General features: G+C 35.3%; 1 protein-coding gene across 1 annotated transcript in view; it reads left to right on the forward strand.

Moving 5' to 3' along the window:
- Positions 1-13,484, forward strand: part of LOC141394801 (protein eyes shut-like) — a 423,861-nt gene extending 410,377 nt beyond the window's left edge. The window contains 1 exon segment of the mRNA XM_073969695.1: positions 12,734-13,484. Coding sequence (XP_073825796.1) covers positions 12,734-12,921 — 188 coding nt within the window. The 3' untranslated portion in view covers positions 12,922-13,484.
- Positions 13,485-17,126: the final 3,642 nt, after the last annotated feature.

Genomic DNA, 17,126 nt, shown 5'->3' on the forward strand with positions numbered 1-17,126 from the left:
TATCTGATCAATGGTGGATTTTCAGGTCGTCGTTCACACGATATCCCTGACACTATTTTATATGCAAAATGGGGAGCAGACTTATGTCCCTATAATTTCAGTACACAGGATTATCTCCTTTCTTGCCGACGGGACATCGAATATTCACCTTCCAATCATCGGGTATGCAATCTTCCTGCCAGATGGTGCTAACTAGATGATGCATACACCTTGTCATTGTGTCGCTTCCAGGCTTGAACAGCTCGCCTGGTAAGTCATCGGCTCAAGGGGCATATTGGCAAAAACGAGGTCGCCAGCTTTAGAGGGGTTTAACAGCATCTCTCAGAGAACCTACAGATCACATTGCCGGCGTGAAACCGTGCCGCCATTACGAGAACCGCTGGAAGTAGCACAGTCTAATTTACCCGTATACACCTTTAAAAGTCTTAAAGGCAACTCTCATATCGTCAACAGAGGTCCTGACTGGACTGAAATAGTGATGTAAAGACAAGAACTGGTATTTACGAGACTGTGACAAGTGATGCCAAGTTTCGATTTTTTCTTTATTCTTGTACCAGAAATCACACAAAACTTTAATCAAACGTTGGATGTGTTTTCAGCTTTACTAGGCGTTTACACCAGACAGTTTGTCTTCAAATACAACTCTGATTTACTAACACATACATACATTTGTCGTTTGTCTCCCAGCTGTTCATCATGTTTTCACAGACAGTATGGAAGACAAATTTTTGGCATTTTTGTAAAAATAAGTGAGATAGTAATTGAAATGTGTTGAAAACAAAAGAACATGAACATAAACGAAATATTTGAACGGAAAACAAAAAGAAATCGACGATTTTCATTAAAAATTTTACAACTGTTTTTGCAGTTGTCTGGACGCCTACGTCACACAGGCAAGTTGTGGGATTTTGACAATCAATACATGAAGTCAACTGTCCTGTCATGTGTAAACGCAGGGTTAGCGATGAATAAAAAGCAGACAATCGTTCTACCGATAGCAAGAGTGTTGTCAACCTTTATTTGAAATTTTTATTCATAGTGTTGCGTTTTAATTTTACCGATTTTTGTCGGTAACTCAAAAAATGTGTTAGAGAATCGCACTACTGGGGCTCAATTCTGTTTCTATGAAAATATGAAATGAAAAAGGAGAAAACTGTCAAATAAAAAAAAATTATAAAGGAAATATTTTTCATTTCAAATTTTCATAGAACAAGAATCCAGCCCCTGGTAGGTCTAAAACAATGCTGAGCAAAATAATAAAAGAGAATATTAGGGAGAATTACCCCCAGTTTTTGTAACTTATTTTTGTTCGTTCGTCTATATTCGTAATAATTTAGGCATTCATAGCTCAGCCCCCAGATGACATACACATTTAATTTTTCGTATACCCGTTCCATATATCGTTAAGGATTCCTCATTTATCTCATCTCAATCAGCGCTCTACATTTGCGCTAAAACGAGTAAATTGATCTACAGAATTTGACAATTCGTGTGAGAAGAATAAAAATTTTTACAAAAACTATTTAATTTATTTCCTATTCCTTTTTTAATTTAAGAGAAAATCCCTACAACTTGCTTATGTCACACAGGCGTGCTTAGCCCTGGGCATGATACAATAAGAAGGTAGCAGCAACTGCCGTTTTTGGTAACATAAGATGTCAAAATTTGACATAAATTCAATGCAATTTACACATTATGTTACCATCAGCTGGGCTTCAGCTGGGCTGATAATGCTACCTTCTTATTGTATCATGGCCCTGGGGCTCAATTCTGTTTCTATGAAAATATGAAATGAAAACTTTTATAAAGGAGAAAACTGTCAAATGAAAAAAATTATAAAGGAAATTTTTTTCATTTCAAATTTTCATAGAACAAGAATCCAGCCCCTGGTCTAAAGCCGTGCTGCCTTCTTGACAACTAAACAGTTTGTACCATCTTTGATTGTATGTCTCCGTCCAGAAGGTTGCGCATTGTCATGAATTTATCAGTGCCATTAGATTTAGCTCTTCCAAAAGAAATATATATCACTTTGGGTATGTTTTCTCCCTTCTGTGCAGGGAATCATTTTCTTGCCTGTCTGATTTTACTTTCACCTAACTTTGTTACAGCTCTTATAGAAATCAATTTTAAGTACAATTTGATTATGGCTATGTTTCTGAAAACGATGCTTTTGAACAAATCACAATCCCTTTCATTAACTTTTAGGGTCATGATAACTCCTCGCTTAGGAATTTGTTTTTTTTTAACCAAATCTGTCAAATTAATATTGAAAAGGGGATCAGCACCAGTCAACACATTACTACCAGAGACTATTGGGAATGCGTTATCGAAATCAAAAGTCAGCACCATGGTACAAATACACAGGTAGCCGCATCGGCAATTGTTGGCAACATAAGATGTCAAAATTTGACATTAATTCAATGCAATTTACACATTATGTTACCATCAGCTGGCATGATAATGCTACCTGTATTATTGTACCATGGTCAGCACTTAGCTACTTCGATTTTTGTTTACAACTACAAGGTGGACTTCTCGAACTTTCGGTTTTGACAAATCACTTATATATCAACATTCATTTTTTGTCAACTCAAAGTCATGGTAGAACAAATATAAGGTAAAGTTAATACTACAACAAATACAACTCGAACAACAACCACAAAGGAATTTGTTTTTGTTTGTAACGTTACTGCCAGTTGTATTTGTAAACAAAACAAGGAAATGTCTATAAATTATTGGAATTTCAAAAACTAATAAATTTTCACATTTGGTTGAATATTTTGGAAAACATGAATGAAAATTCGTTACATTTTCAATTTTTATGTTTCCACATCATTCCACTAAATGCATAAATTCTCGCAGAAAGTAGAATTCTTGCAGAAAAGTTTGGGGTCGCTGGAAATTCATAGAAAAAGGAGAAGCTGTTTCAATGTTTTGTTTTAGAAATCAAAGAAGCACATTTTTATTAGGGCTTTATTTTTTTAAATTTTAACAAAATACCTCACATATTAACAAACGTTGTATCGCCTCTACAAGCGGTGATTTACTGCGCGGCTTATCGTTCGAACTTGGAGGAGGTTACATATCATTGATATGAAGAAGTCTTTCTGGGAAATCGTTTTTCCGAATGATATATTTTTTTTTCAAAAAATATATGTCCCTAATGTACATCGAAATAGAAATAAATGTATAAAATGTCATATGAAATTTGACACTAACGTTACAACCCAGTTCAGTCAGCTGTGTATTGCTGCTACCTTTTCTTATTCTACCATGACTCAAAGTCACTCTGAAACAAAAATGTTTCATTTATTTTGAACCAACGTAGAGTTTAATTGAAAAAAAAAAAAAATGAAAAGTTTCATTAAATAACAATAATGAGTTTCTTCATTATTTCAATGAAAGTTACTCAATTATGCAATGATACTTCTTTATTAATTCAATAAAGTAGTTAGGAGTTACAATTATATTATTGATATGAAACTTTCACATTAATAATATGAAACAATAATGAAAGTTATTTTATGAAACTCAATGAAAGTTCTTCATTAATACAATGAAGTCTTATGCGGGGCATACACTATACTGCCAAACTGCACTGCCAAATGAACCCTTGTGTACGTGTGTGATTGAATAGTGTGTGGCATTCCTTCAATCCATATTCCAAAAAGGATGAATTTTCCTCCAAAACTCGATGTTGGGTTGAAGTTTTCCAATTTTTTTAATTTCCTCACAAATAATATTTGTTGTTTTCAAAAACTATTTGTTGGTTACTTGGAAAATAAACAAAATTCATCGGATTGAAAGGGGTTCATTTACAAAATCAAAACTATTTTGATTTCAATCCTGCCAAAACTACTCCCAAATACATTGACAAAAACTTCAAAATTTACTAATACTATTACAAATGCTGTCGTGCATGCCCATAGTGTATGCCCGGCATTACGTTGGTTCAAAATCAGTGATAAATTTCATTGATACAACGTAATTTTCTTTCAGTGCAAGATCCCCTTTGTGATAGATATTAGGACTTTTTATACCCTTCACAATAATATGGAGGATATGATTATACTGGTCCTTTCGTTTGTAACACGACAAAATATTCGTCGGAGACCCTATATGTCGATATAACAATGTCCGTCTGTCTGTTGAAATAAATATTTAAGATAGAGCAGTGTAATTTGGTATAGAAGTTTCTATTACTACTAGGATGTTTGGTATGGAAAACGGGCTATATCGGTCCATCTTCTTTAAACGTTGTGACCTCAATATCCCACCGAAATGCCTGAAAGTTGGTAGTTAAACCTCGTTGGAGGTATGCAACTTTCTACCAGCAATTTGTCGGTACATGTTCATGCCTTCATATAGCTCTCATAGGTATTTTGACTTCCATGGGGGTATAAAATATTCCTGAAGAGAATTATCAGTAAATGTCCTCATAGAAGCGTACCTCCCGATGTTCGGTATTCTTAAGGTTGTGCCCTCAATATCCCAACGAAACGGCTGAAATTTGGTATTTAGTCTTCGTAGGGGGTATAAAACTTTACACCAAATTTATCGGTATAGGCCCTCGTCTTCATATTGCCCACTTAGAACGGGCCCACATGAGCTCTTTTAAAGGAAGTATTATCTTTATAAATAAAAATCAAATGTCGTTCGTTGGTAATGACATCGGCAACGTCGGTACCGATTTGGATAATTCTTTTTGAGAAATTTTCGCCATAACCCGACTTAAGTACAGTACACATTGACAAGCAAAACTGACAGTCATCGAGGTCGATTTCGTGAATAACTGAAAAATTTCTTTTGTAATCTCTAAATAATACCGTAAATATTGTATTTCAAACGCTTTTAGCTAAATAAAAGTTGTCATTTGCCGGAAAATTGTCCTAAAAGTACGTTGACTGTCAGTTTCCAGAAATTGTCAGGGAATGTACAGTGATGGCCCCCAGTAAAAATAGACTACAAATTTAGTTGAATTTCGGATGGCTCTACAAAACTACTGAACCAATTTTCAGGGAATGTATAGGGATGGCCCCCGGTGAAAATAGGCTGCATATTTTGTTTGATATTTAAAAAACGACTACTTTTGCAATAATACAGAATGTATCGGTTTGAAAATGTACGAATTTATCTAGAATCTAGGTACTTCTTTTGGACCTAAAGACCCGACCACGCTTATTTTTGTAAATATGTTATATCTCCAAAACTGCTGAAACGATTTCCATGAAATTTGCAGCAAATGCACAAGGTTTGCAGTGACAATTTATACTCTATGAATATCAGAGGAGGTGGGGTACTTTCCCACGCCTTTCTTTTAAACGCTATATGTATATTCAGCATTAATTTTGGGAGACAATGGGGTTGTGTCCCTGTGATCTAAATTATAAATTGTTGTCTGCTTGATTTTGTCCTCCTCTTATCTTTTCTACACAGGAATTTGCCGTATTCTCCCAAAAGATGTTATTGTAATTTGTCAGGAATACAAACAAAACTAATGCATGTGTAAATGTATGAATGATTTATTTCTTGCATAAAAAATCATTCCAAAACTCCACATTGTTTTACCATAAGATAACTCTTGACACTCGGACGTCGTTTTTAACAATTTCTCATGTTGGCAACATTGATCGTATTAATTACAATTTATCTTTAAGAATCACGAGAGAAGAGAGTTTTGTTTAAGACCTAAAAACAAAACAAAAAACCTTCTCTCTCTTCCGACGCACCATCAAAATGATCCTCAAGTAAAAACATGTTAAACAAAATCCAATAAGAATGGTAGAACAAATCGGAATTGAAGGAAAATACTTGAAAAGAGTTGCATGACTAAAATGGTTTATTATGAAGATGGTTGGTAGACATTTACATTAGCGTTTGCATCTGCTTATGGCCCCGTTAAGGTTCTTTCGAATGTGACTATGGTGTTACATTAATGTGTATGGCTAAGATTAAATTACCTGAGAAAATGTATCTTATATTCAATTCAAGACACCAAACAGCTGCTTTGTTTTGGATTTTTTTTCAAACAGAAAAGTTCATCACACTAGAAAAACTGACACTCGAACAATGATCGCGTACCTATCGTCTTTCCACACTCATTCACAAACCGGTACAACAATTGTAATTGTTTTTTTTTTACCGTCCTCTTTGGGCACAAATAATAATTTTCTTTGATAATTAGTTTTTGTTTTAATATTGTATTTTCTTCTTTTTCACGTATTTAACACATTTCACTTAACACTTCATTAATGATTTTGATTTGTTTTACTTGATTTTTCATTAATCTTCAATTTAATTTGATTTTTTTTGTTTGTATTCTCTGTTCGCACACTTAATAACACCGTCACGTTTCAATTGTTTTGATTGTTTTTAACCAGTTTTGAGTTTGAGACAAACATTAAAAACAAGTCTTCAAGCAAAACAGCTGTTTTCAAATTAAACACTTTTAATTTGACAGTTCATCTTAACGGGTAACATTTGTTGCTGGTACACAATCGCTCACTCTCTTCCTTTCCCTCTCTTAAACCTGTTTTGTGGCTTAGGTTAACGAATCCATCCACCATTGCAATGCAAACAGCTGGCCTTACAAGTAGCAGTGTTGTCAATGACATTAGTTATCTTTGGTGAAATCATGGTGCAATAAGAAGGTGTAGCGCCAAAAACAGCTGATCATCATACTACGAGTAGTTGTCAAAATGCATTATTGTGAATAAATCTCATACAAAATGTAAACAAGCAATTCACAGCAATGCATTATTGTGACCAAATTTGACGTTTGGTATGATTTCATGATGAAATTATAAGGTGGCGTAAAACGGCCAGCTGATTGGTTTCAATCTGCAAATATTTTGTTATTGTGAATAAATTGTATGAAAACGTAAACAAACATTTTGACATATTGAAGAATTTTCGGCCAAAATAGAGTTGTTGTTGTGCTACTTACGTGACCTGTTAAATAGATCTTGTATGATTTGATGTACAGTAGTTTTGACTTAGCTGCCAAAACAAGTTTTGCACGCATTTTGTTGCAGCAAAGCGAATTTCGCACTTATCTTTAATATTTTTAGCTGCCAAAAAGTGGCAGTTATCCGATTCGTTCACCTGCCAAAGAATTAGCTCTTCATGTAGTATTTAGCTTCAGATTTCTTGATATCCGAAAACTATTTGGAGAGGAATAGTAAAAAAATAAAAACATATAATCAACAAGTGAGCAAAGGCTATAGTCGGGACGGGGCCGACCATGTGATACCCTACACCACTACCCCTGTGCATAAGCTTTTCACTGGTAAACATTTCTTTTAGGGAATATAAACCGACTACCACCAAAAATAATATGCCTCTTTGTCTCTGGGACCCCCATAAGCAATCAAAATTTCGTGACCATCCGATCAAAATTTCGACCTGTAGCTTGATTGCAAAAAAATGGAAGAATTGGATGCATTACCGACTATTGTGGTATCTCCCTTGTTTGACCACCTTCGCCAACCTGCTTTACACAAATGTAAAGGTAATATTTTCTTCTTCCATTGACAGGCTTTATCGTTGGAATACCCCTACTAGAAGCCAATATATTCACAAAGAATAAAACTTTGAATTTGTCTCCAAATGAGTTTTTCCCCATTCCGACCCCTAAATATTATCCGGCTATCACCAAAATCAATAGGCTTCTTCCTATGTGGGACCCTCATCAACTCCCAAAAAATTCGTGATGATCCGATTAAAATTGCGACCTGTAGCGTGATTACAAACAAATCGGAAAATGGGATGCATTACCGACTATTGCGATATCTCTGTTGTTTGAGCAGCTACGACATCCTACTTTACATCGTTGTAAAGGTGATACTTTCTACTTTCCTTGCCAGGTTTTGCTTTTGATATACCTCTTAAAGAAACAGAGATATTGGCTTTGAAATAAAACGTTGACATTTTCTCCAAATAAGTGTTTGCCCATTCCGACCCCTAAATATTATCCGACCATCACCAAAATCAATATGCTTCTTCATCTGTGAGACCCCCATTAACCCTGAAATTTTCGTGACGATCCGATCAATATTGCGACCTGTATCGTGATTTCCAAAAAAATAGAAAAATGGGATGTATTACCGACTATTGCGATATCTCCGTTATTTGGTTACCTACGCCTACCTAGTTACATCATTGTAAAGAAGGGATCTTCTACTTTCATAGTCAGGCTTTGCATTTGGAAAATTTTCAACCAAAGCTGTGATATTTGTCAATATAATTAAAATCGCAAAAATGAAAATTGGGGTTTTATTTGCTACTATTGCGATATCTTCGTTGTTTGATGTTTGAGATATTGGCTTTGGGAAAAACGTTGTCTTTTTATCCACCTAAGTTTTTTGCCCTTTCCGACCCCTAAATATTATCCGACCATCACCAAAATCAATAGGCTTCTTCCCCTCCCGGACCCCCATCAACATCCAAAATTTCGTGACGATCCGATCAAAATTGCGGCCTGTAGCGTGATTACAAGGTTTAGATGGACAGACGGACGGACGGACGGACACACATAGCCAGATCGACTCAGCTCGTCGAGACATTCATTTTGATATATATAAGTATGGGTCTACGACCATTATTTCGATGCGTTACAAACTTTTTGGCCAAAACCAACTTATAATACCCTCCCCACATAGTGGTGTAGGGTATAAAAAGCGTATTTTGCATCAGCTGAAAGAACCAAAATGGAATTAAATAACAATTATTATCGTTATATTTGCTCCACATCTGTCATTCAATTACTGTTTCAAAGAAAGTGATGTTAACGTTTTCTTTGTATTATTGCAACAACCTGCAGGTGACACAATAAATATGCCTTGAACCTGCAGATGTGATATAAAAGAATGTGTATTACTTTATTGTGGAAAAAAAATTTCAGCTTAATCTCGGGTTTTGTTGTTTTTAATTTTTTAAAACAACAAGTTTTATTTAAAGTGGGATGTAGTTAAAATTGATTTAATTTCGGGAAAGGCAAAGAATACTAGTTTCGTCCAACGCCACTTGGACTCATCAGTTCTCTTAGTTCTTTGTATTGAAACAAAGAACTCTTCCCCAATTTTATGACGACCAGAGCTTAAGAATAAACGTAACCGATGAACTCGTTTAAATGCGAATTCATCAGAAACATTTAAAAAATCTCGTAGCCGCATATGTTAACCGAAATTAAATCAATTTTAACTACATCACACTTTAAATAAAATTTGTTGTTTAAAAAATTAAAAAACAACAAAACCCGAGATTAAGCTGTAATTATTTTACAACAATAAATTAATTATTATTATAAGTTCGTAGAAAGAGTTCCCACGACTAAAAAAGTCTAACTTATTTTTTTTTCATAACATCATAGGTTGTCTACAAATGATCAACATAAAACAGTTTTCTTCTGTACCCATCTTCGAACTTAAACCAAGTTTGGACAAAATATTACGAATACCAACTTTTTGACCCAATTGGTTGCCTTGTTCGAGAGTTACCGTGCGCACCCGCCAGACAGAAGGACGGACATTGGACAATTGACTCCAAATTGTCTGAAAAAGGTTTCGTCCAAACATTTTTTTGATTCCATTATTTCGCTGAAGTACATTTTTGGTAGTATCAAAGTGCATACACCCTCTTTAGCCTAAAGTTCTAAATGCATGCAGCTTATCACTTCTACAGTTTTTTTAATTGCAAAGATTTTCGCTTCGTTCACCTTATACAAGAGCCTTAATATAATATATACCGTCTAGAGGTAAAGAGTTGTGGTTCCAGGCCTCCCCGGGAGGTTAAATTGGTTGAAGTTCATTTGTGGTGATATGTAATCACTGATATCCATCGAGCTTCGTAGTAGTGCTTATCGCCGTGGAATCGCAGCGTGACCGTATTCAGAGCTGATCGATTAAATTAACTCCTTCAGTCGATAAGCACTCTTAACTATAAGGTTCTTGGATCTCTGAATCTTAGGGTGTTATTCCTCTGTTCACTTAACTCTCTCCACGGTGGTCTTTGGCGAATAAGCGTTGGTTTTTTAGGTGTAGCGATCGGTGCCGGCCAGGTTTCCTAGCTTTCTCCTCCCTTACTTTTCCTGGGCTGGGATTTATCCCTGGAACGACAGTGGTCTTCGTCATCAGGTAAACTGTCCTCGGCCAGCAGAATCACTACCCTGACTAAGACTCAAGGCAACCGTCTGCTCTAGAAGTCCTAATTAGCTTACACAGACCGGTCTATAGCTTTATAAGAGGTCAACAAGGTTTCATTGTCAGCACCCTAAGTGCTGAGAATCTTGTTCCTACTTCTGATCTTGTCACAAATAGCTGTGGTCTGCGCGGACGACATAAACATGTTGTCAAACGTTATCTTGTGGTGTTAGTGGTCGGAATCAGAGGAAGCTCCGTTTTAGCCGTGCAGATGGTGAACAGTGTGGCATTGGATTTAGCGGCGCTAAGTCTGCTCTAGAAGGCCTAATTAGCTTACCACAGACCGGTCTATAGCTTTATAAGAGGTCAACTACTTCTGATCTTGTTACAAATAACTGTGGTCTGCGCGGACTGCATAAACATGTTGTCGAATGTTATCTTGTGGACTATCTTGAGAACTCCCTTTTTCACTATACAAGTCTTAGACTGCAAATATTTGAATTACGCCAACTACCGGCGTCCACACACATATAGCTGATTTTTCAACGTTTGAAACACTGGTGGAGGAAAGTCTTCTCTATATCCTCCAACAGCTTGGTGTGTCACGAAGGCATTCGTTAGCATTCGATATGTGTGGATATGGCGTCTAGTGCTGTTGTGGTGCTGTGTGTTTTCCGGAATTCATGCTGGTGTTGGGCAAATGGGAAACTGCTTCTCATCATGGTGAGAAGTAGTGCCTCTGGACTCTTTTATATTGGTGACAAGAGGGAGATCGGCCTATACAATTCACATCTGGCATCCTCACCTGGGACAACCTGGCAACGTTACAGGCATCTGGTACAATATGGAGGGACGATTGTTGCATTATCGCTTATCGTAAATTGTGATGGTACCCCTCGGCTGGGAGAAATTTTATACGGCGTAGCACACTCCTCTGCACCCTATCACTCTTGGGTTGTTCTTTAAACTGCTGGTAAAAATATCACGTCCACCTCTTTGAATCTGTTACTGCCACGCCGTTGAAAATAACAGCCGTTCTATCACCCTTCTTTCCCAGATTCGATAGTGTTTTAACCGTTACCCACAACATACTTAATGATGTACGAATGTTGCTTTGATTTGGGTGGTCTAGCTACTTTTTCCGCTAATGTTCCCCTACTAGATTGTTGACTTCAAGAGTAAGACTTCAGGGTTCGCACGAAGAAGCTCATCTCGCTCATTTGCTAGTCCCGTCGCGTCTGCCGGGAAATTTGCTTTGATGTCGGGTATTCGCAGATATCTAGCGAACGCCTGCAGCAGTTATGATGTCCCGGAAGATTCTCTCAGCTACCCGAGGATCTGAGGGAATGGGCAGCTCTTTAAAGCGGTGATTGGTAAATTCTTTAAACGCTTGCTAATCAGTATTTCCATGCTTCAGAAAAGCAAGGCGGTCAGACGTTATGAAGTCGGGTGGTCTGTTTACTAAGAGGATGATAGGAAGAGGGTCTGAGCCAAGGGAAATAACAGTTTACAAGGACTCGTCATTTATCAGACGCCACAATGGTAATGTCTGCCGAGCTGTGGCAAAATGTGGAGCTATCAATGGCCATCCATGGCGGAATAAGAAGGTGTTACATCCATAACAATAATCGGGCCATTTACCACACCAAACGTCAAAATATCGCATTGCTGTGAATTGCTTGCTTACCTTTTGTATGTAATTTTGTTCACAATAATGCATTTTGACAATTAATGTGATAATCAGCTGTTTTTGCCGTTGTAACTGTATTATTAGGAGTGTCTATTTACGTGATAATTTGTAATAATTATTACTAATGTTGCAGATTTTGACAGTTGAATAAAGGAAAAGTTGCTGAAATTTTTTTTTCAGCAACATTTAGTACGTAAAAGGACACCCCTATTGTGCCATGTCCAGCTTTGTACCCATTAACATTTTTACCATTAATTTGTAACTTCCATCTCTGACTTGCTAAAGTGTTGCCAACTATTGACAAGTGGTAGGTTTCCTTATGGTTGATGTAAACACTATTTTAGCAAAGACATAAATCAAAATTGAATAACTAAAACAATAGCTTCGTTCCGGTACTTTTTAATAGTAAAACTCGTAAAAGAGAGAACTGCAAAAAATTTGTTTTCACACACAACTTTTTTGAAATAGTTCGGGAACGGAAAAATGGAAAATACGTCAAAAAAACTGGAACAAATGTCAAAGTCGGCGTATCAGCCAATCAGACGCTGGCAACCATGTTACTATTTTTTTACTCGCCCAAATTTGTCGTGTAAAAAGTTTTTAAAGAGAGCGTCATTCAGCGCCGTTTTTGTTTAAAGAGAAGTGAACATTTTACATCTTTTTTGTGTACGGGAACGCTTTTTCGAGTAAAATGTGTAAAAGTCGTAAAAATTGTAAAAACTTTTTAGTTCTGGAACACAGCTAATAATCGTGTTGTGTTATTCGTTAAACGATTTTATAACATTCAACGAGGATTTGTGTTTAGGATTTGGATTAACAATAGACGAGAAATACAAATAAATATTTTATTTATTAAAAAGAGAAAAAAACAAATAACCTATATACTATTTTTTTTCTTCCATAGGTGGTTTCCCGAACTTGGAATCGGTGAGTAAACGTACCCAAGGACGTTATGATCAACCCTTCAAAGGTTGTCTCCAGGATATACAATTTGGAGCTGAGCCAAATGCATTGATAAAAGATTTCTCAGCATATCAAGGTGAAAATATTGGCTCATGTGATTTGCATGGCGACGAACCCATAGTTGTGTAGAAACTTTATACAAAAACAGAAATAAGAAAAAAAACAAAATAATAAAATATACATACATAGAAAATGAAAACGAAAAGTATATGAATTTTAAGAGAAATAAATAAAACAAAATTATAATAAAATACTTAGATGGTTTTCATAACTTGCTAAATGAACTACAAAGAAAAAACAAAGACAAGAGAATAACATGAACTACAGAGAAAAAAAAGGAAAAACTTAAAACTAAGAACGACATACATATAAATATACATAAATTCATAATTATAATGAAATAACATAAAAAAGGGGAAAAGAAAAACTAATTTTGTAAATTTTATAAACACAAAAAATGAACTACTACGCCAAGATGAAGTTAAAACGAAATTTAAGACAAAATTATGCAAATGAATGAAATTGAAAATAATTTTGTGTTAAATTAAGTTTTAACTTAATTATGAAATAATCCAAAATTGGATATTTTGACATTTTTGAAACAATTGAAAGTAATTTAAAAAGACATACGACAAAATAATAATATTCAAACAAAAGTGCTGAAATATAAATTGAAACAAAAAAAAAGAAAATGTTTAAGAGAAAAAAATTTTACAATTTAGAGAAACAGATTTTTTCATAAAAGAAACCAAACAAAAAAACCAAACATTTTTAGAAAAATAATACAAATAACAAAACCAATAATAAGAGAAAAGAAAAACTAAAAGATCAACAAGAAAAACTAAGTGATAGTAAACTGAAAATAAATTAATAATAATTAAACAATAACTTCTGTTATGAAAATGATTTTAGAACCAAACGATTTTTATCAATATTCTACTCAAATATATTTGTGTTCAATAAATCTTATTAAATATATATTTTTAAAACATTTCAATATTTTTATTATTATTATTTTCTGTTATTTGTTAAAAAACGAAATGTTATGTTAATTATGTGTTTTTGTTATTCTAATAATTTAATAAGTTATTATAGGTTATTACAAAATCCCCCTCATGTATGATTCTATTTTATAAAATAACGAATGATCTCCCCAGCTCTCTCTCTCTCTCCGTAACCTCAATCGGTTTTTTATCAACTGCCTTTCTAGTCTGCCATTAATTATTTAATGTTAAAAATGTGTTTTTTGTATTAATTTTAAGACAACTTTAGATAAACAATCATTAAATTTAAAATAAGTTATAAAGATCTTTATTAATTTTTAACACGAGAAAATGGGAGACAAATATTTCTTACACTTAAACTTCATGATAATGAAATGAATTATGAAGATGTTTTAGAATTGAAAATTGCGACAAATGAGGAATAAAGTCTTGTAATCTACAAGATTATACAACATTTTTAAAATTTTCCCAATATTAAAATTAATTGTTACAAAACTTTCTTAAATGAAAAAGTTCGTCAACGTATATATGTTGGGCGCCATTCTCTTGTAGAAGGTCAATGTTTTGAATGTGTGCTTGTAACTCATCATTTGTTTTGTTTTTGACCACATCACCATCTTCAGTAATAATCCATCCAACTCTAAACTCCAGGAATCCCACACCTTTCTGAACTATGGAAAAACCTTGTTGACATACATAAGTTCATCAACTGATGTAAGTTGGGCGCCATTCTCTTACAGGAGACGTACTCATTACTTCTAAGCTCTTATTGAACGTTGTCAGCGTGACTGGCAGGACTCATCTTCCTCAAGTATTGGAAATTGCGTTTACTGTTTTCCAAAGTTTACCGCTTCCCGCTTTGTGAAACAACTTGTCACCTTAGTAAATTATCGGAGAAACCTATCACAGCATTCATTTGGGTACCAGTCCAATGCCTTTAGGAGAAAAGTAAGAGGTCAACGTTTTGAACGTGTCCTTATTACTCATTATTTGATATTGTTTCTGACCATCTTCCCATCGAAATCGTCATAATTGACAACCCAACTTTTAAATTGTGGAATCCCACAACTTTTTGAACCATGGGAAAGCTAGTTGGCAAGGATTCGAAGAGTTTATCTAACAAAGCGCTCGTGAACTGTCAAGTTCCATTGTTCTTATGATGAAATTTACAGTTTGCGAAACAAAATTTGCCATAACGTTTTTTAGACCATCCAACTCTAATATCCCGGAATCCTACACATTTCTGGACCATTGGAGACCTTGTTGGCAGGAATTCTGACAGTTAATCTATCAATGTCCCGTTGAAGGATGATGTGGAATTTAAAGATGTAAATACGTATGACCAACTAAGGAGAGATCAGGACAGAATCATGTTGGTACTTTGGTTTAGGGATAGGTAAGTCGACTTTCGATTTTGCAGTCAAAATAATCGGACCATTTACCACACCAAACGTTAAAATTTGTTCACAATAACGCATTACTGTGAATTGTTTACTTTTTGTATGTAATTTTATTAACAATAGGTGTGTACGATAACTTTCCCAGCAATAATTACTCAGTCAGTTCCAGCAACCTCTCTCAGTGAATTTTACTCTCTCAAGCAAGAACAACTGCAGAAAGTTATCGAACATTTTGCAAAAACTTGCAAGAAAGTCAGCTGATTCCGAAAATGTATGAAAATTGTTTTGTCTCTTTTGATATTTTAAAGTAAATGGAACAAAAACATTAATTTTAAAATTGCATTTGACTTATTTAAAGCCGTAATCGTATCCACAACGCCATAAAATCTAAAAAAAAAAGTGAAATTGTGACATTTTCTTGGTCAAAAATTTTAACATTTCAAGTTGTTTACATTGAACAGCTGAATAAAAGTTAGCTGACCGAACTTACAAATTCTTACGGGACAAATTTTTCCAGCAAAAATTTGCAAGTTCTCGATCACAAAACTCTCCAAAAATCTCTCCGAACTCGCTCTCTTTTGCTGGATAATTTTGTTATCGAACAGCATTCAGTAAAAATGTGCACAAATTTGTACAAATTTTTGGGTTATCGTACAGACCTAATAGTACATTTTGACAACTAGTGTGATAATCAGCTGTTTCTGCCGTTGTACCTGTATTATTGTGCCATCGTCTGGAGGGAAAAACAAATAAACGATTATCTTGTGATTGATTTTCGAGTTTGCCCATATATGTATTAGCTGTGTCTTTTTACGTGATAATTAGTAATAATTAGTACTAATGTTGCAGATTTTGACAGTTGTATAAAGGAAAAGTTGCTAAAAAATGTTTCAGCTACATTTAATAAGTAAAAAGACACACCTATTTTTGACTTGACGGTTTTACAGTTTTGGCGGCTTTACAATTTCAAAAGAACATCGATTATAATTATATCGATTATAATAAATTTTCGGCTATGAAAAAGTCGAAAGTCGAGCTTTTTTTTTTTTGTAAAGACAGTTTCCTTTACTGTCATTCAGACTATGGTAACTTCAAAAGTTGGGCGCCACTTTGATACAATGCCGATTATTGCTATCCATTACCTATCCGTTCTTTGGTTTCGTGTTGGAAAAACACGCTATGGTTGTTGCATTTGCTTAATCCGGTTCTGGCTCTATCTCCTGGTCTAGAAATGTGGCTGCTTCCTTGGGTTGTTACCACAAAGATACTGGAATTAGTTGAGTTGGTTAGGCGGGAAAGTTAAAAAGCGTGGTCAGTGACTCAGTTTATACTCCCAACGTTAAGGGTCCCTACCGCATACAGGGCCTGTACCGCATACAGGGCAGATATTTTGCACAGTGTCGTCAGTACTTTTCCTATAGAATGGTGCAGCCGCATTCCGAACGTAGTTGACCTAAAACTACTCGGGTTTGTCGTGGTAGCTGACATTCTTCAGCTGCGATAGATCGGAGAGGTACTCCGAGGACCGCATTCACATGATAGTTGTTATGAGTGTTATCCAAATCTAGGGGTTAGCTCTTATATCGTTAGATCTCTCTCTAGATCATGAAGATACCTGGCGTTTTGAAACGTTTGAATATTGTTCTATGGCGTTAAACTTATGTTCGAATACCACACTGGCGCCGCATAGCTTATCACAGACCGGCCTATCGCGTTATTTGTGGTCAACAAGGTTTCTTTATCTGCTATCCAAGTGCTGGCGGTTAGGGTCTTTAGGACCTTGTTCCTACATTTCAATTTGTCACAGATAACTGTGTATGTGCGGACGATATGAATATATTGTCGAAGGTTACCACTAGAATGTTGCGGTAGTTAGTGGACGGAATTATGTTGCCATCGACCAGGACATTCTCCGCATGTGGTGAACAGA

The sequence above is a fragment of the Musca autumnalis genome, unplaced genomic scaffold, assembly GCF_047663935.1.
Source record: "Musca autumnalis isolate F117 unplaced genomic scaffold, ASM4766393v1 scaffold_2, whole genome shotgun sequence".
Lineage (NCBI taxonomy): Eukaryota > Metazoa > Arthropoda > Insecta > Diptera > Muscidae > Musca > Musca autumnalis.